This window comes from Podarcis erhardii (genome assembly GCF_964252035.2).
Source record: "Podarcis erhardii genome assembly, chromosome: 8".
Classification (NCBI taxonomy): domain Eukaryota; kingdom Metazoa; phylum Chordata; class Lepidosauria; order Squamata; family Lacertidae; genus Podarcis; species Podarcis erhardii.
The window spans coordinates 3,271,470-3,294,205 of record NC_138499.1 but is presented as its reverse complement, the minus strand read 5'-3'; the positions used below and the strand labels follow the sequence as shown (position 1 = coordinate 3,294,205).

General features: G+C 48.0%; 1 protein-coding gene and 1 long non-coding RNA gene across 2 annotated transcripts in view; both read left to right on the top strand.

The window, feature by feature from the left end:
- LOC309349118 overlaps positions 1-22,736 on the top strand; it is a 63,710-nt gene that overhangs the window by 25,591 nt on the left and 15,383 nt on the right. The gene's annotated exons all lie outside the window — the stretch shown is intronic.
- NAPRT (nicotinate phosphoribosyltransferase) overlaps positions 7,567-22,736 on the top strand; it is a 221,860-nt gene continuing 206,690 nt past the window's right edge. Inside the window, exons 1-7 of the mRNA XM_081874540.1 lie at positions 7,567-7,873; positions 13,694-13,821; positions 15,763-15,845; positions 17,997-18,127; positions 19,547-19,662; positions 20,322-20,515; positions 21,640-21,780. Coding sequence (XP_081730666.1) covers positions 7,630-7,873; positions 13,694-13,821; positions 15,763-15,845; positions 17,997-18,127; positions 19,547-19,662; positions 20,322-20,515; positions 21,640-21,780 — 1,037 coding nt within the window. The 5' untranslated portion in view covers positions 7,567-7,629. The remainder of the gene's footprint in view (positions 7,874-13,693; positions 13,822-15,762; positions 15,846-17,996; positions 18,128-19,546; positions 19,663-20,321; positions 20,516-21,639; positions 21,781-22,736) is intronic.

Genomic DNA, 22,736 nt, shown 5'->3' with positions numbered 1-22,736 from the left:
TGAAACCTACAAGAAGGTTGAAGGAAGTGTTATCCAATATTAATGGGAAAGGTTCAAGCCTTAGGTCAGGCATCCCCAAACTCGACCCTCCAGCTGTTTTGGGACTACAATTCCCATCATCCCTGACCACTGGTCCTGTTAGCTAGGGATGATAGGAGTTGTAGTCCCAAAACATCTGGAGGGCGAGTTTGTCTATGCCTGCCTTAGCTTTAAACATTGGTTAGTTCTTGAGAGAGAAGGAACGTAAGTGCAAGGAGACAGTTTGTCCAGAAGGGGGAGATCCTCTGTATGAGGTTAACAGTTGCACAAAATCCTCCTTAGGGTGGAGTTAAACTGGAAAGGGAATGTTGGTCTGCACACCAAGGTGGCTCCCATGCTTTTCTACTGATTGGAAGAACTTGGCTTGGGCTGTAGGTCCAGTTTACATGTCAGGCTAACATAGGTGTCAGCACAACCTGCCCAAGTGGGATGAGCAAAGTAACCCTGCCGACCTCTTCTGATGCAGGCAGTGGAAGAGCTGCAATGTCTTGGTTTCACGGTCCTGGCTGCTTGAACCAGGTATGATGGGCATCTTCAGATATCTAAAGGGCTGTCCTATGGAGGGTGGAGCAAGCTTGTTTTCTCCTGCTCCAGAAGGTAGGCCTTGATCCAGTGGATTAAGTTACAAGGAAGGAGATTCCAACCAAACTATAGGGCAGAACTTTCTGACAGTAAGAGCAGTTCTACAGTGGAACAGATTCTCACGAGGGGGTGGACTCTACTCCTTTGGACGTTTTCAAGCAGAGGTTGGATAGACATCTGTCATGAATTCTTTAGTTGAGATTCCTGTGCTGCAGGGGGTTGGACTAAATGACACCCCCCCCGGGTCCCTTACAACTCTGTTTCTGTGACTTCGAAGAACTCTGAGCAGTTTCAAAACAAGCCAACTTCAAACCAGGGGACGGCACTGTTATGGAATTTGCCCCATACCCCTACCCTAAATTTCATGTTGCAGTAGGCTAGTTTGCATTAAGCCATTGTGTGCTCTGCTGCCTTATTGGGGTGTTGGAGGGGAAAGATTGCTCTTGTAAAGACTAAGCATGCATCCAAGGGAACGGGGGCAATTGGCAGGCCCCCAGCTGGCTCCAGCCCACCGGCCAGTGTGCCAGGCAAACTCAGGTCCTTGGTGCAGCATAAATCTGCGACACAGGCTTTAGAAGACTCTGCATGCTATTCAGCAGAGAGAACGCTGCGCAGACAGAAGTGGCACGAGAGGCTGTGTGAGCATATTTACAAGCAAGTTTATTCAGCGTAGATCAGGACAAAAGGAAACATGTCTGATCTCCTTCGTGTCCAAAGCAAACAGCATAAGCAAAAGCTATACACACAACGGAAGTTCCCAGCAAGCTGTGCTGGAATGTAAACAGACATGTGACCTGCTACAATTCCACATGCCTGTTCCTTATGGTGGAACGGAATTCTCAACAAGGACATGTCCCACTTCTGCACAGAACTTGTCTCATCAGCGCACTTCCGGGATGGGCATTGCATGGGATCAGATATGTGGTGCATTAATGTCTGCAGAGTCAGCTCTACATGAATAGATTAATGATGTCAGGGAACCAAGGAAGCAGCTGGCATCTGCTTATATATCCCATCAACAAATCCTTCTGGGGTTGCTGTAGGGAGGCTTCTAAACTGCCTTTGCTTTGAAACCTGCCAAGTGCTGTGTTTGGTTCGGTGAGACCCTGCTGAACAGGGGCTGTAAGGCCAGACAGGTTTTGCGTGTTCTTAAGATGCTAATAATCCCACTAATAAAACAGCTACGACCAAGCCTGATAACTAGGAGGAAGAAAAGGTGAAATTCCATCTTTGCTTTGAAATCGGAGAGGAGGAATTAAGAATGTGAACATTCGGTAATTTCCACTGGCCACGTTGCATCCCCTTAATTAAGCAAACGCACCTCAACGTGAGCAAAGAAGCAGGTGCAATGCTCACACCTCTGTGTAGTTAAGGAAATCACACTCTCTTAGTTCTGAATGCTGCACCTCCTGGGCTCTCAACACAGGTTGGCTCTGTTTCTGTAGCCCACTTAGGATACTAGAATCTGGTGCCTCAACATGAACTGGTGCATCTCTCAGCCTTTGGGTGAGAGATTTCTCCATGTCCTCTTGCTAGCATTGGTCAAAATGTAACGTAGTCATTGGATTATTTTTTAAAGCCAGGTTAGTTTCTTATGGGATCATGAAATTGTTAATGGAGCTTTTATTCTTAATGCTTCGGTGTTGGGGTGTTCAAACACGAGGGACTGCTTTAGTACTCACGCTGCGCTTTCCACTCATAATAAATGGCTGCTGTTAAATCCTATGGTTTAAAAAAAAATCAGCGGCGGAGAAGAAATTTGTGGGCAGTACACAATCATGGTTGGATTGCATCCTACTGTTCAAAGGTAAAAGTCACCTCATTGGCCCAACCATCACTGATCAGTGCCTGAGCATCTGCTGTGCCTGCAAGAGATCTTTGGTTTGGTCCCTGGAATCTCCAGGTAGCAGAGATGGGAAGAACTTCCTGCCTGAAATTCTGAAAAGCCACAGCTGGTCACTGTAGACAATACCCTGATGGACCCCGAGGCGAGGTCTGGTTCAATATAAGCTTTCCCTGTTTCTATATGTGAACTGCGTGCTTCTCAGAGCACATAGTTAAGCTACGGATTCACTTCTGCAAGATGTGATGGCCATTAACTTGGATGGCTTTAAAGGAGTACAGTGGAACCTCGGGTTAAGTACTTAATTTGTTCCGGAGGTCTGTTCTTAACCTGAAGCACCACTTTGGCTAATGGGGCCTCCTGCTGCCGCCGCGTTGCCGGAGCACGATTTCTGTTCTCATCCTGAAGCAAAGTTCCTAACCTGAAGCACTATTTCTGGGTTAGTGGAGTCTGTAACCTGAAGTGTATGTAACTTGAAGCGTATGTAACCTGAGGTACCACTGTACTGGACAAATTCAAGGAGATGTAAGTCTATCAGCAGATACTAGCCATAATACAGTGGTACCTTGGTTTAAGAACAGCCCTGTTTACAAACTATTTGGTGTGCGAACTCCGCAAAACCGGAAGTAGTATTTCAGTTAGCAAACTTTACCTCGGTCTACGAACAGAAGCCGAACAGTGGAAGGGCACTGGCGGCGGGAGGGCCCATTAGGGAAAGCCTGCCTCTGTTTAAGAATGGATTTCAGAACGGATTAAGTTCGTAAACTAAGGTACCACTGTAATAATTTTATTATTTTATACCCCGCCCATCTGGCGGGGTTTCCCCAGCCACTCTGGGCTGCTCCCAACAGAATATTAAAAACACGATCAAACATTAAAAGCTTCCCTAAACAGGACTGCCTTCAGATGTCTTCTAAAAGTCAGGTAGTTGTTTATTTCCTTGACATCTGATGGGAGGGTGTTCCACTACTGAGAAGGCCTTCTACTTGGTTATACTGTGCCTCCACTGTTGGCGGGACGCAGCTTGCCCCTAGCTGCTGCTGGGAATCTCAAGTGGGGAGAGTTCTGCTTGCAAGCTTCCCCGGGATGTGTCACTGGCCTGATCCATCCGCAGGGCTTTTTTAGACCTCTAGCATCTCCCACAACTGTAGCAAATGCACAGGCACTCAGGGAGACCTATACACGGCCATTTAAAGCGCCCCCACTTGTAAGTCCTTCATGTATTGGGTGAGCAAGGTCTTCTCTGCTGCAGTTGTCACTTGGGCACGAACCTGCCCTGCGCGTCCCATTGGAATAGCAGGCATTTCTCCAAGTGCAAAACACAGAAAGGTGGAAGCAGGCAAGTTTCTCATTTCCACCACCCTCCACTCCAATAATAAATGAATGAATGAATGAATGATTGATTGATAAGAATCATGTCTGGGCATTTTGCCACATATTCCACCTCAGTTTATATAATTCCTAGAATCAAGTTGGAAGTGACCCTGAGGATCTAGTCCAGTGTTTCCCAAACTTGGGTCTCCAGCTGTTTGTGGACTACAATTCCCATCATCCCTGGACACTGGTCTTGCTAGCAAGGGATGATGGGAGTTGTAGTCCAAAGACAGCTGGCGAACCAAGTTTGGGAAACACAAACCTAGTCCAACCCCTTGCAGTGCAGCAATATCCCGTTCCCCCATGCGGGGGGTTGAACCTGCGTTATCAACCATGGGCATAGCCAGGATTTATGTGGGGGAGGGGTCAGAACATCAGTTAAGTATTTTTATTGATGGGGCAGCTGCTCTACCTTGGCTACGCCTACTGAATGCTTAAGATAAAAAAATAGGAATGGGGTGGGGTCAGGGCCGGATTTAGGTTTGAGGAGGCCCTCAGCTATTGGAGGTAATGGGGCCCTTTATATGTCCTGCTGTCCTTTGTCAACAACAAATTGTTGCTGTTTTTTGTGCTGAATATAGTCATACCTCAGGCTGAATGTGCTTCAGGTTGAGCATTTTTGGGTTACGCTCCGTGGCAACCTGGAAGTAACAGAGTGCGTTACTTCCGGGTTTTGCCACCCGCGCATGCACAGATGCTCAAAACGACATCATGCGCATGTGCGGAAGCAGCAAGTCACGACCCGCACACGTGCAAATGTGCCATCGCATCTTACATTCTATTCAGGATGCAAACGTGGCTCTGGAACGGATCCCGTTCGCGTCCCGAGGTACCACTGTATGCTAATTTATGGACCTCATAGGTATCTCAAGCCATTTGCCCATGTTGCCATGCAACCAGTCCAAGCAGAATGTAGGCACCCTATATATAGAAAGGAGCAAACCAGTGATATTTTAGGGAGCAGGCTAGCAGGCGGGGCCCATGACTTACATCATAGGAGCCTACACCACACAAAACACTGTTGCTGTATGTCGGTTTCTATTTGTTTTTTATCTTATATTTTGGAAATGTACACCCAGTGTATTTTTTCCTTTGGGGGGGGGCAAGGGAGTGGGGCCCTAAGCTATAGCTTAGTTAGCTTATACGTATAGAATCATAGAATCATAGAGTTGGAAGAGACCACAAGGGCCATCAAGTCCAACCCCCTGCCAAGCAGGAAACACCATCAGAGCACTCCTGACATATGGTTGTCAAGCCTCTGCTTAAAGACCTCCAAAGAAGGAGACTCCACCACACTCCTTGGCAGCAAATTCCACTGTTGAACAGCTCTTACTGTCAGGAAGTTCCTCCTAATGTTTAGGTGGAATCTTCTTTCTTGTAGTTTGGAGCCATTGCTCCGTGTCCGCTTCTCTGGAGCAGCAGAAAACAACCTTTCTCCCTCCTCTATGTGACATCCTTTTATAGGGACTTCCGGGTTGGCGCCATCGCCGAATGGCGGACTCCCTCCGAGCTCCGGAGGGAGTCTGCTCGGCAGGGGCTGGGTCCTACCGCACCGGCGATGCGGGGACCCTTAAAAACCACGGCCAGAGGAGGCCGTGGACATGGAGACTCGGCTGGCACCGTTAGCGCCCTCCCGACTCGTGAAGGAGCCTTTTTAAAGGCTCCGGATCGGGTGCCGGGGAGAAGCATGGTGCTTGAGTTCTCTGCTATCCCTGCCGAGCGCAGCCGCATGCCATCCGGCGGAGAGCGCTGACTTCTTCTATTGAAAATTTGGATCTAAAAGAAGAACCCGTGAGTAATTGGAATATGGACTAAAAAAAGGGGACAAATTTTTAAAATTTGGAGCGAACGGGGGAGGTGGAAAAAAGGAAGTCAGCCCCCCCCAAAATTGTAGAAGAGCCAAAACAAAGGAATGGATAACTAAGATCGAGAGTAACCTTATTTCACCGAATTAGCAACTTCACGAGGGAAATTTATAAGATTGAGCCGGAGGAGAAAAGTGGAATTTGTATTAAAAAGCAACACCCCCCCCCCCGGAATCCCTGGAGCGATTCGTGAAAATGCCTGGAGAAGAGTAACGGAGGTTTTGACAGGTTTTGACAGCTGTCAAGGAGCTGTCAAAACGGAAGAATGTAACAGAGACTTGGTTATGGACTTTGCCGGTTACATTTGATATAAGTTGGGTATAAATTGTTTCAAATTGTTCAAATAAGGATAAACAAGCTATTTGGACTGGTGGATGGGCTTTGGAAGGGAACTTTGTTACGGGAATCCATCTAGAGGAGCTGAGGGATATTGCATGTGTTTTTGACAGGAAACTTGTGCAGTTGAATAGAACTTTTAATCTCCTGGGAAACTGCAGAAATGGAACACTATTTTGTCTACAGAGGTCTACACACTACAGGAAACAATGGAACTATCTGTTGGAAAATGAAAGGATCATGATGTAATGTTTTGTTCCTGAACAACAAGCCTCTGCAGGGATATTAGAAACTTTTGGAGAAAGAACATTTCTGTGGGAGAACAGAGAAACAAAAAGGAGGAGAATGGCCGACAAGAATAAGGAAATAACAAGAACTGGACAGAAATGGGAAAGGGGATATTTGGGATATCCAGATTTGACAAGCTTATGGATTTAAAATTGGAGTTTCTACTCCTGGATATAAAAATCTGGATAGAAGAAATGGACCCTCTTCTCGTTAGACTTCTTTTAGGATTGGACATTCGTAATTTAATGATTGGACACTCGCAATTAATAAGACTGGCAAAGAATCATTGGGATGTGGGTTTAACGCAATGTGGGAACTCCAGGAAGATATTAGAGATGGAGGGCTAGGAGGAACGTAACAGGGAAAAAGGGGAGGGAAAGTTGGAATCCAAAGGTTGTAAAATTATTATTTAATTCTATGTTGTTGTTGTTGTTGTTGTTTTTTGTATTATGTTTGAAAGGGGGAAACTCGTGGAAGGGAATAGATCGATCTTAGGGGGATGGGAATTACGCTAAACTGGGTAATGGAGGATGATTGCAATTTGGGGATAAGAATTTGTTGAACCTAATTGTTTATTTGGAAGATTTGGAATACATGAGGGGGTGGGGAGGGGAAGTCCTAGTTATTGGAAAAAGTTTATAAATTGGATTTAATTTGTTTTAATTTGGAAAACCTTAATAAAAATTATTTAAAAAAAAAAAATATGTGACATCCTTTTATATATTTGAACATGGCTTATCACCCCTTAGCCTCCTCTTCTCCAGGCTAAACATGCCCAGCTCCCTTAGCCGTTCCTCATAAGGCATCGTTTCCAGGCCTTTGACCCTTTTGGTTGCCCTCCTCTGGACACGTTCCAGTTTGTCCGTGTCCTTCTTGAACTGTGGTGCCCACAACTGGACACAGTACTCCAGGTGAGGTCTGACCAGAGCAGAATACAGTGGCACTATTACTTCCCTTGATCTAGATGCTATACTCCTATTGATGCAGCCCAATCCGGCACTGGGTGGGGTGGTTGATGGCTCGCGCTACTCCTCCTCTGCGGACCCGCAAGGGGATGGAGAGGGGACACAACGCACCGCGATCCCTTTCCAAATCTGGCGTGCGCGCTCCAGCCGCTTGCCCTCGGCCTACATCTCCCAGGCGCCTTAGGGGGGAGGCGGTGCCTGCCCTCCTGCCGCCCCGCCCAGGGCTGCCCCCTTGGCACGTGGGGCAGCAGGGCGCCGCCGCGGGACTCCGGAGCCTGGTGTCCTCGGCGCGCCTTCGAGGGCGCACAGGGCGCAGCGGAGAGCGCGTCTGGGTGCCATGGGCGAGCCGGGTCCCCCCGGCGCGGAGGCGCCTCCGCCCTGGCGCCGCGGGTCTCTGGCGCTGCTCACCGACCTGTACCAGTTCACCATGGCGTACGGCTACTGGCGGAGCGGGCGGCACCGCGAAGCGGCCGCCTTCGAGCTCTTCTTCCGCCGCTGCCCCTTCCAGGGCGCCTTCGCGCTCAGCGCCGGCCTGGCCGAGTGCCTCGCCTTCCTGCGCGCCTTCCGATTCTCCCCGGCAGGTGAGCGCGGGGTGGAGGGGGGCGCCAAAACTTGGCAAGGGGGCAGGGGGCGCGGGTCTGCTTCCCAGGGAAGCACTCTGCACGCGGCCAGAGGCTCCGCGCTCCAGCCAGCCGCGCAGCTGAACTGATCGATGGGGAGGAGGCGGGGAAGAAATAATAATAATTTATTATTTACACCCCGCCCATCTGGCTGGGTTTTCCCAGCCACTCTGAGCTGCTTCCAACAGAATACCGTCATACCTCGGGATGAATACGCTTCAGTTTAAATATTTTCGGGTTGCGCTCCGAATTAGGTAACCTTCCTAATTTGTGAGGTTCGAAGAAGGTGGTTAAACTGCATTGTGGAGTGACTGGCTTGTGTGTTGAGCGTATGGCTCTCATGGGGCAGGTCTGACTTTCTGGGTTGCAGGATTTGTCCTGCCAAGTGACAGGGGAGCTAATTCTCAGCTGTGTTGAGAGCAACCTTGCGGGGTCTACTTCTGCTCTGCACATAGCTGGGTAATGGACTCCCTTTTCCCATAGGAGTTAAGAACCCCATGTAACTCAAAAGTCTGCTTGTTTTCACAGCACATGCAGGAGCTGATCTTGCAAAAGAGGTCAGTTCAAAAGCATGCCAGTGCAAGTAGATAAATAGGTACCACTCCGGCGGGAAGGTAAATGGTGTTTCTGTGCACTGCTCTGGTTCTCCAGAAGCGGCTTAGTCATGCTGGCCACATGACCCAGAAGCTGTCTGCAGACAAACGTTCGCTCCCTTGGCCTTTAAAGCGAGATGAGCGCCGCAACCCCAGAGTCGTCCGCGACTGGACTTAACTGTCAGGGGTCCCTTTACCTTTAAAGGTAAAGGGACCCCTGCTTTCGAACTGCTAGGTTGGCAGGAGCTGGGACCAAGCAAGTTGTGGGGATTCGAACCGCCGACCTTCTGATCGACAAGTCCTAGGCTCTGTGGTTTAGACCACAGCGCCACCTGCGTCCCATACCTTTATCTTTAGGTGGAGGTATTTATTTAGTGCCTGGTGCACGATGGGAAGTCCCTGCCCTGAGGAAGATACAATCTAAAATTTGACTCGAGAAAAATGACAGAGGAATTGGGGAGGGGGAAGTGGAAGTGGAGGGAGGACATAAGAGCCTGCAGGATCAGGCCAATGGCCCATCCAGTCCAGCATTCTGCTCTCATAGTGGCCAACCAGATGCCGTTATGGGAAACCCGCAAATAGGATTTCAGCAGAAGAACAAAATTCATTTCCTGTGGTTTCCAGCAACAGGCACTCAGAATCATTGCTGCCTCCCACTGTGGAAGCAGAGCATGTGACCACTGTGGCCCTGATCCCCCGTGTTTTCCTTTCCAGCTCTTTTTCAAGTGTGGCCTGACATTTTCCCATTTGGCTGACGCCAGACCATGTGCTAAGTGAAACATTTACTTCCCCAGAGTATAAAGGCATTTCCCTGGGCTTTGCAGATATTTCCTGATGTCCCTGGGTTTCCCGAGGGCTTCTGGCACCTTTCCCTGCTAACCTTTGATCAGCAGGGGAGAAAGAACCTGCTCTCTGTAAGTTTCCATAACCTGGAACTGGGAATGGAGGCGGCAAAAGAGAAGAGGAGAAGAAGAGGCTGTGCTTGACTGAAATTTGGGCGTGGGAAACAGGAATGAGTCCAGCTACGCGGCAAAGGCTGTTTGTGTGTGTACATAATTATGCCTTTATCTCCTGTGACACCTAACCAATTCTCCATCTCTGTCACAGCCTTGTGGAACGAGTTAAAATCCTGATAACCCATTCATCTAAAAACACCAGAAAATTATCTCTCTTTGAAAGTGGTATCTCAGACTTTGCTTACAGACTTAGTCCAGTATCAGTTCAACAGAATTTTCTGCGTATTATCTTAAACAGATTTTCTCCCCCAACCAACCATACTCATTTATTACGTATATGCTTTATATATCTTTTCTGTTTGTTTGTGGTCCTTCCTGCCAGCCAGCCACGCATCAAAAAACCCTCTTCATATTGTTGTTTTTAATATTTGATGCTTTGTTATGTTTTGTTATGCTTTGTTATGTGTGTGGGAAACAAACAACTCAGAGTGGCTGGGGCAACCCAGACAGATGGGGTGGGTATATATAATAAAATAATGAAATTGTTGTTGTTTAATCATAGAATCTTAGAGTTGGAAGGGACCCACGGGGTCATCTAGTCCAACCCCCTCAATGCACCCCCTGCACGGATGTTGTTTCAACAGTGACTCTGTCGTGCCAAGTTCTTGTTCTGAAGGCAGCCCTGTTTAGGGAAGCTTTTAATGTTTGATGCATTAGTGTCTTTTAATATTTTGTTGGAAGCTGCCCAGAGTGGCTGGGAAAACCCAGCCATATGGGCGGGGTATAAATTATTATTATTATTATTATTATTATTATTATTACTACTACTACTACTACTACTACTACTAGTACTACTACTTGTTCACACCGTGTAGCCTGGTACCAGAGTCCCCGTTGTCATTCTGTGGCTCTAGAGCAGGGGTCAGCAAACTTTTCTACCAGTGGGCTGACTCACTGTTGTTGTTGTTGTTGTTGTTATTATTATTATTAAATTTTATTTATACCCCGCCCTCCCCACCCAAAACCGGGCTCAGGGCGGCTAACACCAGTATAAAACAATTGATTGAAATACAACTTAAAAACAAGATTAAAATACAACATTAAAATGCAGTCTTATTTCAGTAGGAACTCAAATCAAAAACTTTTTTGGGGGGGGATGAAAATGTCAAGTCTTCACCAAGGCCAACTATCCAGACTGGTCCTACGTGGGCCAGAGAAAAGCCAGGGAAGTCCCCAAATAGGAGTTCCAACACAGAAGAAGAAAGGAAAAAGGAAGAGGGGCAGGGGCATGTGGGATACATGCCCATGTTACTCCTCCACATTACACAGAGAGTCTTCCTGGTTCATAAGAACATCAGAAGGGCCTGCTGAGTCAGGCCAGCGGCCCGTCTAGTCCAGCATCCTGTTCTCACAGTGGCCTGTAGGAAACCTGCAAGTGGTACCCAAGCTCACGAGCATCTCTCCTCTCCTGCAGTTTCCAGCAACGGGTATTCAGAAGCATCGCTGCCTCCAACTCTGGAGATAGAGCGTAGCCATCCTGGCTAAGCAGCCATCCATAGCCATTTCCTCCATGAATTGGTCCAGTACTCTTTTCAAGCCATGCACCGTATTTTTCGCCCCGTAAGACACACCTGACTATAAGACGCACCTTAGTTTTTAGAGGAGGAAGGGGGGAAAGCCCCGTTTTTTTGAGGATCAGCACACAGTTGTGCAGCTTCTTTTGCAAAGGGGAAAAGCCCCCTTTTTTTGAGGATCAGCTCAAAGTTGTTGAGCTTACTTTGCAAAGGGAAAAAAACCCAGTTTTTATGGGGTTCAACTCACAGTTCTGCAGCTTCTTTAGGAAAGGAAAGGGAGCCGTTTCTACAGTTTCCAGATTATCTAATCAGCCAGTCCCACGTCACTGGGGAACCAAACAGCCTCCGTCTGCAGAACATTCAACAATGGAGGCCTGGGCAAGGGGCTGCGGCTGGAAAGGGAGCCAGCGATCAACCACACATAAAACGCACAGACATTTCCCCTTTTTAGGAGGAAAAAAGTGTGTCTTATGTAGAGAAAGATACGGTAGGTTGCTAGCACTTCCTGCCTCCTGTGGCAGGGAGTTCCGCAGTCTAACTCTGTGCTGCAAGCAGTTCTTTCTTCTGCCTGCCCTGATTCCCCCGAATCTTCGTCCCCGCTCGCAGCTTCACATTGTGATTCAGCTGGGATTTGTCCTTCTGCCGGTTGCATCACATCCCAGCAGGAGTTTCTTCCCTTTGTGGTTTGGGCTGTTGTTGACTGGACGATGTTAACAAAGCCCAGGGCCAAGGATGAGTAGAAATAATGAGGCTGAGTTTTGCAAACAGAACAGATTAAAAAAAAATGAAGGCCTGGTAAACAGAGACCTTCTGAAAGTATTTAGGGTGTGTGTGTTATTGTGGGGTTTTTTGTGCGTCTGAGAGCACTCGTCCCCATGGTTTTAGGTATTATAATTTTTATTAAATTTCTAAAATTTCACAATTTGACTTCAAATCAAATAATTGCATTGCTGAAATCATTTAATGTGTCAATACGAATGGGAGTTGTTAATATTGCAGTTGCTGTATAAGGGATTATTATTTTGACTGGAGTATAATGGAAATTATGTAATAAGATTTTGGAATGCAGGAATAAAGTAAATTGTCAAACCATCAATACATGGGGGCCCACCTAAATTTTATAATTTGGCCTCTGTATGATTGGTATTAGTAATTGTATTATAATTTGGCATTGTTATAATGAGGCTATTATTGGATCATTGTAATTGAAAACTAATAATAATAATAACAATAACAATAACATTAACAACAAAGTTGCTTTGTAAACTGACTTCTGATCCATACCTCCAGGTTCATATATCAGACTCTTATCTATTACAGAAATCTCTCTAATACAATTACTTCTTCATTTTTCTCCCTCTGCTCCCATCTCTAATGCTGCCCGCAATTTGATTTTGCTATAATGCTTTTCCAAACAGGACAAGAAGGGCCTCCAAAACACTTGTCCCCCTGTATATGTGCTTGTTCATTTTGCTGCTCTTTGCTGTAACAGAATCTCGGAAGAGAATTAGCAAGAGGTCTATAATGCAAAAATACGATGTGAAGGTAAAGGGACCCCTGACCGTTAGGTCCAGTCGTGGCCGACTCTGGGATTGAGGCACTCATCTCGCTTTATTGGTCGAGGGAGCCGGCGTACAGCTTCCGGGTCATGTGGCCAGCAGGACTAAGCCGCTTCTGGAGAACCAGAGCAGCGCACGGAAACGCCGTTTACCTTCCCGCCAGAGCGGTACCTATTTATCTACTTGCACTTTGACATGCTTTTGAACTGCTAGGTTGGCAGGAGCAGGGACCGAGCAACGGGAGCTCACCCCGTCGCGGGTATTCGAACTGCTGACCTTCTGATCAGCAAGCCCTAGGCTCTGTGGTTTAATCCACAGCACCACCCAACCAAAAGGCAAACGCCAAAACCATCACCTCTAAAACCCGAACCATATCAACACCCACATGCCTAAGAGAATAGGAACACCTTCACCCAGTGAAAAGCTAGCAATTTATATACATTTGTACCTTGGAAGTTGAACGGAATCCATTCTGGAAGTCCATTCGTCTTCCAAAACGTTCGGAAACCAAAGCGCGGCTTCTGATTGGCTGTCGGAAGCTCCAATCGGAAGCCCCGATGGATGTTCGGCTTCCAAAAATAGTTCGCAAACCAGAGCAGTCACGTCCGGGTTTGCGGCGTTTGGGAGCCAAAACGCTTGAGAACTAGGCTGTTCAAAAACCAAGGTACGACTGTATGGGTTTCTGGAGGTGTGACAGGATTGGGCAAGGAGGTCCTAAGCTGCATCCTAACTCTTCAGCTCAGTCAAATGCTACCTGGAGAAAAAGACAGTGTCAGTGGATTTTAAAGGCTCAGGTTTTTCACCCCTCTGATAGGCTTGGACCTGATCAGGGTTTGAATCTGGCGTGAGTTTTCTCCAGCTTCTGTTGCATAGAGTTGCTGCCTTAAAGTGACTGAGTACGTGATGCTTGATATAAAAATCTGCTTCTGCTAACACCATTTTAAAGAAAATAGCAGCTGGGAAAGCCGAAAGGGTGTTTAGTTTTGGTTTTTTAAAAACGCTTTCAGCTTTTCTGGGCATCGCCCCTTTTCCGTCAAACTGTCCCTTGGAAACTTTCCCTGTCGCTCACAGTTTCTTGGTGTGCATCCTTCCTTTCCAGACATCGAGTATCTCGAATCAGTCTTTCCCGCTACCACAGAGAAAGCTTTCTTTGATTACCTACGCACGGTAGATGCGTCCGAAGTTTCCGTCTCCGCCGCTCCAGAGGGATCCATTGTCTTCGCCAGGGTGGGTGTTTCCAAGGAGTAGTTTCTACCTGTGAGGTGTTGATCGGACAAAGGCATTTGGGGCCACACATCGAGAACCTCTTGCATCGCACACACAAACTCACAAAGGCATCTTCATACCTGATAGGAAATGCATGTTTGCACATCTGGCGGGTGGGACCAATCGTCTTTGCTGAATTTGTCTATTTTAGTCAGCTTGTGGTGGTTATAGTAATCCATGTGCTAATTGTTTTTGTTTGCATTCATATTTCAGAACATCTTGCCTAATTGATTTGTGTTGCTTTAAGTAGTGGTGTTTTTTTAAAAGATATTTTTATAACGTTGCAAATTGCCTAGTATTTATTATTATTATTATTGGGACCCGGGTGACGCTGTGGGTCAAACCACAGAGCCTAGGACTTGCTGATCAGAAGGTTGGCAGTTCAAATCCCCGCGATGGGGTGAGCTCCCGTTGCTCGGTCCCTGCTCCTGCCAACCTAGCAGTTCGAAAGCACATCAAAGTGCAAGTAGATAAATAGGTACCACTCCAGTGGGAAGGTAAACGGCGTTTCCGTGCACTGCTCTGGTTCGCCAGAAGCGGCTTAGTCATGCTTGCCACATGACCCGGAAGCTGTACGCCAGCTCCCTTGGCTAGTAAAGCGAGATGAGCACCACAACCCCAGAGTCAGTCACGAGTGGACCTAACGGTCGGGGTCCCTTTATCTTTACCTATTATAATTATTATTATTATTACAGTGGTACCTCTGGTTGTGAACGGGATCCATTCTGGAGGCCCATTCGCAGCATGAAAAGAGCACAACCTGAAGTGTCATATCTGCGCAGGTGCGCGGCATGATTTGGCGCTTGTGCGCATGCACAATTTAGCGTTTCTGTGCATGCGTGAGCGGTGAAACCTGGAAGTAACCCTTTCTGGTACTTCCGGGTAGCCGCGGGACGTAACCTGAAAGAACATGACATAAATCAAACGTAACATAAGGTAAAGGTAAAGGGACCGCTGACCATTAGGTCCAGTGTGACTGACTCATCTCGCTTTATTGGCCAAGGGAGCCGGCGTACAGCTTCCGGGTCATGTGGCCAGCATGACTAAGCTGCTTCTGGCGAACCAGAGCAGCGCATGGAAATGCCATTTATCTTCCCACTGGAGCGGTACCTATTTATCTACTTGCACTTTGACGTGCTTTCGAACTGCTAGGTTGGCAGGAGCAGGGACCAAGCAATGGGAGTTCACCCCATCGCGGGGATTCGAACCACCAACCTTCTGATTGGCAAGTCCTAGGCTCTGTGGTTTAACCCACAGCGCCACCTGCATCCCTAACGTGAAGTATGACTGTATTATTATTAATATTTCTTACATATATATGCCACCTTTTCCTCCAAGGATCTCCGGGTTCTCCCCCACCTCCCATTTACTCCTCACAACAACCCTGTGAGGGAGCCTAGTCTGAGAGGCAGCGATTGACTCCTAAGGTGAGCTTCATAGCTGGCTGAGTGGGGAATTTGTCTCCCAGGTCCTAGTCTGACACTCGAAGCATTCTGGCTTTCTTTGAGCTTACGAGGGATTATATATCAATTAATATTTTTTGCTGCAAAGTTGCAGGGAGGAAAAGTATGCATTTCTGTCCTTTGGAACCTAAGTACTTTTAACATAAGGTGCTTCCTTTTAAAACTTCACCTGAAGAGACAGGCCTGTAGGGGGTGATGCATGGAGTTGTCTAATACAGTGTTCCCCAACCTTGGGCCTCCAGCTGTTTTTGAACTACAATTCCCATCATCCCTGACCACTGGTCTTGCTAGCTAGGGATGATGGGAGTTGTAGTCCAAAAACAGCTGGAGGCCCAAGGTTGGGAAACACTGCTCCAATACCGTAGCAAAAAATGACAGGTCCTGATTGGTTGCAAAGGAGTCCTGTGGTACAGGTGTGTTTCTGAATTCCTTCCTGCAGGTGCCGGTGCTGCAGGTGAAGGGTCCCTTGCTAGTGATACAGCTTCTAGAGACCACCCTGCTGTGTTTGGTGAACTACGCCAGGTGAGGATGTGAGCGAGGGGCCGGAGGACCACTTTTCTTCCAGCCTCTGTGTTTTGGTTAACATTGATGGCAAGATCTTGTTAGAATTCCTGGCTCCGTGATTGCAGTCATGGGATTGTTGTCTTTTACATGACAGTACAGTGGTACCTCGGGTTACATTCGCTTCAGGTTACACACTCCGCTAACCCAGAAATAGTACCTCGGGTTAAGAACTTCGCTTCAGGATGAGAACAGAAATTGTGCTCCGGCAGCCCGGTGGCAGCAGCAGGCCCCATTAGCTAAAGTGGTGCTTCAGGTTAAGAACAGTTTCAGAGGTTAAGAACGGACCTCCAGAACGAATTAAGTACTTAACACGAGGTACGACTGTATATGTTTTGACTCCACAGAGTGGGACGTGACAGAGACAGGATGTTTGTGTTACTGTGTTCCGTGAAGTGGGACTGTTGTCCTTTTTGTCTTTGCTGTCTGATGCTAGAGAGAGAGGGAGCCATGTTGCAGTGCTCCGTGTGTGTTTATACGTAAATAAAGTAGATTAGCCAAAATGCTGAGTTGCTGAGATCTGTTAGGCATGATGCGTAAACCCTGTGGATTCCTAAGTGTGCCGGTGTCGGTTGGCATAGGTCGCTGTGATGTTCAGGCAGAAGAAAGCTTTTGAAGCTCCCGAACGATCCACCAGGAGGGAGGGAACATGCCAGTTGGGCATGTGTCTCTGCTAAGGTCCTACTCGAGCGTAGGCCAAACGCCTGACAGATCTGTCGCCCTGAGACTATAATTGATGCACATCGCCCCCTGTGGACTCTAGACTTGGGGGTATGGAGTGGCTGGGAGAGTCTCCTAGAGGCTGCTTGGCAGGTTGCAAGATTCCTGGTTGCGGAAGACAAAGGAGCCCTTTGGAGCAGAGGGGGCAACGCTCGACGCTTCTGCACATTTAAAAAATTGCTGTGTTTGCAGCACCGTTGTGAATTCTGTGTGGGGATTTGCAACTGGTGAAGCAGGCTTCCATTAGGCCTGGGAGGCAGCGCATTTTCCAAAGGACTGGAGATGTCATAAAGGTAAAGGGACCCCTGACTATTAGGTCCAGTCGTGGACGACTCTGGGGTTGCGGCGCTCATCTCACTTTCCTGGCCGAGGGAGCCGGCGTACAGCTTCCAGGTCATGTGGCCAGCATGACTAAGCCGCTTCTGGCGAACCAGAGCAGCGCACGGAAACGCCGTTTACCTTCCTGCCAGAGTGGTACCTATTTATCTACTTGCACTTTGATGTGCTTTCGAACTGCTAGGTTGGCAGGAGCAGGGACCGAGCAGCGGGAGCTCACCCTGTCGCAGGGATTCAAACCGCCGATCTTCTGATTGGCAAGTCCTAGGCTCTGTGGTTTAACCCACAGCGCCACCCGCATCCCACTTCCAAAGGATAATTGGTCGCAAATGTCTATCTAGAGATGCATGGAGGATTTTGTGGGACTGTGTGGAGAACAGGGAAGGCGCATTCAAACATTAGTCCATCCAAACTTTAGGAAAACAGGTTTTCTGGATCGAACACACAGCCCAGCCATGTTTTCCCTCTTGGAGGTTTCCCCCCTTTCACCTGGTGTCCCTCAGCCATGCAGATGTTATTGGACTCCAGTACCCATCACTCCCAGCCAGTGGGGCCAGTGCGTCAGGGATGATGGGGGTCGTGTTCCGGCAGGCATCCAGGAGGGCACCAAGTTGGGGAGTCCTGCTCTCTCTAGACCAGTGTTTCCCAACCTTTGGTTTCCAGCTGTTTTTGGGCTACAACTCCCATCATCCCTAGCTAGCAAGACCAGTGGTCAGGGATGATGGGAATTGTAGTCCAAAAAACAGCTGGAGGCCCAAGGTTGGGAAACACTGCTCTAGACCAGCCTTTCTCAACTTGTGGGTCCCCAGATGTTGTTGAACTACAACTCCCATTACCCCTAGCTAGCAAGGCCAGAGCTCAGGGATGATGGGAGTTGTAGTCCAACAACATCTGGGGACCCAGATGCAGATGCTCTTTCTAATGTGCACTTGCATCCAAGAGCAAAGAAGGAATTTCCCTAGAAAAATCCCAGCAGTGCATTAAGGAAATCCTCTGCTGTGTTGGAAGGCAATAAAAGGATCGGTTAATATTCAACCTGAATTTTCCTCCTTGCAGCCTCGTCGCTACAAATGCTGCCCGATTCCGGCTCATAGCGGGCCCGGACAAGAAACTCATGGAGATGGGGCTGCGTCGTGCGCAGGGCCCGGACGGGGGCCTCTCTGCCTCCAAATATTCATATGTTGGGGGTAGGTTCTGACTCGTGACTTGCCCTTTGCTGGCCACTAGGTGGCATTACCTGCCTTGCCCTTGCTGCTGTCACCAGAGACTTCCTTTTGGGCTTTGGTCTCTGCCCATACCGACATCGCAAGGATCCAAAGAGCTCGAAAGCCAGGTTTGGGAAACACCTGGAGACTTCTAGGTGTTGCTGGACTCCAGCTCCCATCAGCTCCAACTTAGGTGGCCAGTGGTCAAGGATGATGGGATTTGTAGTCCAGAAACGTCAGAAAGGCTGCAGGGTCTCTGTCCCTACTGTAAGGGAAGGAGTGATGCTTGGAGATTTGAGGTGGAAACCTGCAGCAGGAAGGGGGAGGCTGGTTGGGTTTGGTTATGGGGTCTGATGGATTCGGGGCAGGGCTCATTGCAGGAGCCCTTGAGCTGAGCCGAAAATAGCCTGGTCCCCTTAGTTTTAGCTGCTCTTCCTGAGATTTTAATCTTTCCCCCTTAAAACCCTGAAAATAACATCACTCATTCACAGTTACAGTGACAATTAGTTTTTTTTCCCCCTCTTCGTTTTGTGCATCTTGCTGACTTTTTGCAGATAGATTCTCAAAATTTTATATGTCTGTATTAAATAAACAACCCTGAAAAAGGAGGCTGAAACCCCAAAGCCGTCAAGCCGTACCTCAAGACTCGACAGCTGCACCTCTTATGAAGAAGACCTTCCCAAATGCATCCTTCCTATTTTCTCCTATCATGGGTGAAAACAGTACGCTGCGATCACATGATAATAATAATAATAATAATAATAATAATAATAATAATAATAATAATCACACACACACACACACACACACACACACCTCCCATCTGGCTGAGTCTCCCCAGCCACTCTGCGCGGCTTCCAATCAAGTGTTAAAAACAATACAGAATGGTGCTCAGAAACATACTGGGAGCCAATGAAGGTCTTTCAAGACTGGTGTTATGTGGTCCCAGCGGCCGCTCCCAATCACCAATCTAGCTGCCGCATTCTGGATTAATTGCAGTTTCCGAGTCATCTTCAAAGTTAGCCCCACGTAGAGAGCATTGCAGTAGTCCAAGCGGGAGATAACAAGAGCATGCACCACTCTGGCCAGACAGTCTGTGGGCAGGGAGGGTCTCATCCTTCGTTCCAGATGGAGCTGGTAGACAGCCGCCCTAGACACAGAATTGACCTGTGCCTCCATGGACAGCTTTGAGTCCAGAATGACTCCCAGGCTGTGCACCTGGTCCTTCAGGGGCACAGTTACCCCATTCAGGACCATGGAGTCCCCCACACGCGTGATAGCCCATGCTTACACGTGGAAGCTCACTTCCAATTTGGTTCCTGCTGAAGGCCTGGTGGAAATGGGTCCTGGGAACCATGCAGCCCCCTCCCCCAAACCTGACACGAGTCCCTTCTCTTCCAGGATTCGATTTTACCAGCAACGTCCTGGCTGGAAAGCTCTATGGGATTCCAGTGCGGGGAACTGTAGCGCATTCTTACATTTTGTCCTTCACCTCGCTGGCTGAGGTGAACCCGCGGGTTAGTATTTTTTTTTGGGGGGGGGGGACAGGTTTCAGAGGCATGTAGAATGTTTTCACCTTTTAGCCTTTCCCTCTTTTTTTAGCAATTTTATTTATTTATTAACGTTCTTATGTTACATCAGTAAAGAATATCACATTACAATACAATGCTTATTATCATATTATTTTCAACATGTATACAAAATTTATGTGCAAACTTTATATACCTAAAGATAACAAAAAAGGAAGAGGGGAAAAAACAAGGACAAAAACTATTCCAAAGTCATATCTGTACCAACACTTTGGACTTCCTGTCAATCCCATTGTATATTCCTTTTTTACAATTGAATGTACTCTTATTATTGTATATTTCTTTACATTTTGTCTTATACATTCCTATATCAATATGTACCCTTGGTCTTATTTCTCAACTCATCTTTTTAGCCTTTCCTTATTGCTGATTTTATCTTCTCAAAAGAGTTGCTTCTCCTGCTTTTGCTTCTCAATCTACCGTTTGCTCCTCTTCGTAAACCTGGGGTTTTTGCTTTTTTAAAACAATTGAGCGGTGCATAAGTTTTACGGAATAAATGCACCATTGAGATCGCTGGGTGGTCAGTCCAGAATCCCAAGATGGCGACAGGGCCTGGATTCTGATAGCACCTCTGTTTCTCTCCGCAGACCCTGATCCCACGACACGGAAAGGAGCCTGTGGATTTTCTGTCCTTAGTGGAGACATGGCTGAGCCGGGTTTGCCAACTGCTCCAAATCCCGCTGGAGACAGTGAACCGTGGGGAGCTGGCTGCCTTCGTCTCCTACGCCATCACCTTCCCACAAAACTTCCAGGGTCTTTTGGACACCTTCTGCGTGATGAAGTAAGCTCTGCGCTCCAAACTTAAATTTGTTATTCTTTACTGCATTCACACCCCACCTTGATTCTACAAGATCTCCTGCCTCCCTCCTTGTTTTATCCTCACAGCAACCCTGTGAGGTAGGATAGGCCAAGAGGCTTGAGCTTTGTGGCCGGGTGGGAATTCGAACCCTGGTCTCTTCTCAGGTCTGGCACTCTAACCACTGTACCACACTATTCTGAGGCCAAGTGCTTACGATCTGAGGTTACGTTGGGCTTTGCTTTGTTGTTGTTTAGTCGTTTAGTCATGTCCGACTCTTTGTGACCCCCTGGACCAGAGCACGCCAGGCACTCCTGTCTTCCACTGCCTCCCCCAGTTTGGTCAGACTCATGCTGGTAGCTTCGAGAACACTGTCCAACCATCTCATCCTCTGTCGTCCCCTTCTCCTTGTGCCATCCATCTTTCCCAACATCAGGGTCTTTTCCAGGGAGTCTTCTCTTCTCATGAGGTGGCCAAAGTCTTGGAGCCTCAGCTTCAGGATCTGTCCTTCCAGTGAGCACTCAGGGCTGATTTCCTTCAGAATGGAGAGGTTTGATCTTCTTGCAGTCCATGGGACTCTCAAGAGTCTCCTCCAGCACCAGAATTCAAAAGCATCCATTCTTTGGTGATCAGCCTTCTTTATGGTCCAGCTCCCTACGAACTTATAGTTATACAATACAGGGATCAGTCTAATTCTGCCAAGATGTTTCCTTTTTATTCCATAGTTTTCTAAATATTCTTTAAAGATTCCCCAATCCTTATATAGTGGTACCTCGGATTACATACACTTCAGGTTATACACTCGGCTAACCCAGAAATATTGCTTCAGGTTTAAAACTTTGCTTCAGGATAAGAACAGAAATCGTGCTCCAGCGGCAGCAGGAGGCCCCATTAGCTAAAGTGGTGCTTCAGGTTAAGAACAGTGGCAGGTTAAGAACGGACCTCCGGAATGAATTAAGTACTTAACCCGAGGTACCACTGTAGACTTTTTCTTTTGGTTGTCCTCTTACCCTTCCCGTCACTTTCGCTAGCTGCAGATATTCTACCATTAGGATTTGCCAATCTTCCATCCCCCTTACGGTTTCTTGCAACCCCTTCCCTGCCCACAGGAGCGGCATCCCGAACTTCTGTGCTGTCGCCCTGGCGCTGAACGAGCTGGGCTACCGAGTCATTGGCGTCCGCCTGGACAGCGGGGATCTGGCCAAGCAGTCGGTGGAGATACGGCGAGTGTTTCGCAGCTGCAGCAAGCAGTGAGTGTGCGGCTGTTTCCCCTCACGTCCCCCCCAGATTTGACCTTTCTAGGCGGAGACGTTACTGTGGAGCTGATGGCTGCTGATCAAGGCCTGATTCCTGATTCCAGCCAAACTTGGGTCCATCTCTAGATTTCTTGTCCTTCTCATGTCGGAAATCAAGCCCATATCAGGAGAAACTGGCAACTCTCCCAGGCACCCGGCATGATTCCCTGTTGACCTCCCTGGCTGCATTCCCCAGCAAGATCCAGGCAAGGTCTCGATAGGCGATCCTTCTCAGCGTGAGAAGAACACCCCCCTCTTTCCTGCCCCCTGGCAGGGGAAAGAGATAGACAGAAACGTATTTACATGCCTTTATTTCTGTCTTTGCAGCGTTACAAAAAACATGACTGCTCTCTTCAAGCTCCAGCAGTCTAGTAACAAACACTTCCTGGACAGGAATAAACGGAAGAGCTCATATTACACTCTGAGCTAATTCCGGTGCTTCGCACTGTGAATTGACTGTCCCTCTGTTTCCCACGGGCAGTCCCAACATTCCCATCATGTTTACTTTTCAAGCTAGCACTTTGCAGCTGCTTTGCATCCATATTGTAACAGTTCCTCAGTGGCCTGTTTCACCGCCAGTGCTCAGGCGAGGGGTAGAGAACAGAAGGCCATTGCTCCAAATGCAGCCCTCCTCTCTCCCTTGCTCCCTAGGCTCTTGGGAGAAGGGCCACAGCTGAGCGGCAGATTGTCGGCTTTCTTGCATATGGTCTTGGGTTCAATTCCCGGCACCTCCAGGTCTTCTTTGGCAATCACTTGTTGCTGAGTAAGATTGTCTTCCATAAACACGGTTCTAACAATGAGTCCGTGACTGCGGAGGCCAATTCCAGATCCACACGTCCTTCCACAGTGCGGACATAGGTTTCTGGGTGGGAGTTGATCATGGTGTGGATTTTCCAAGCGTGCCTTCCTCT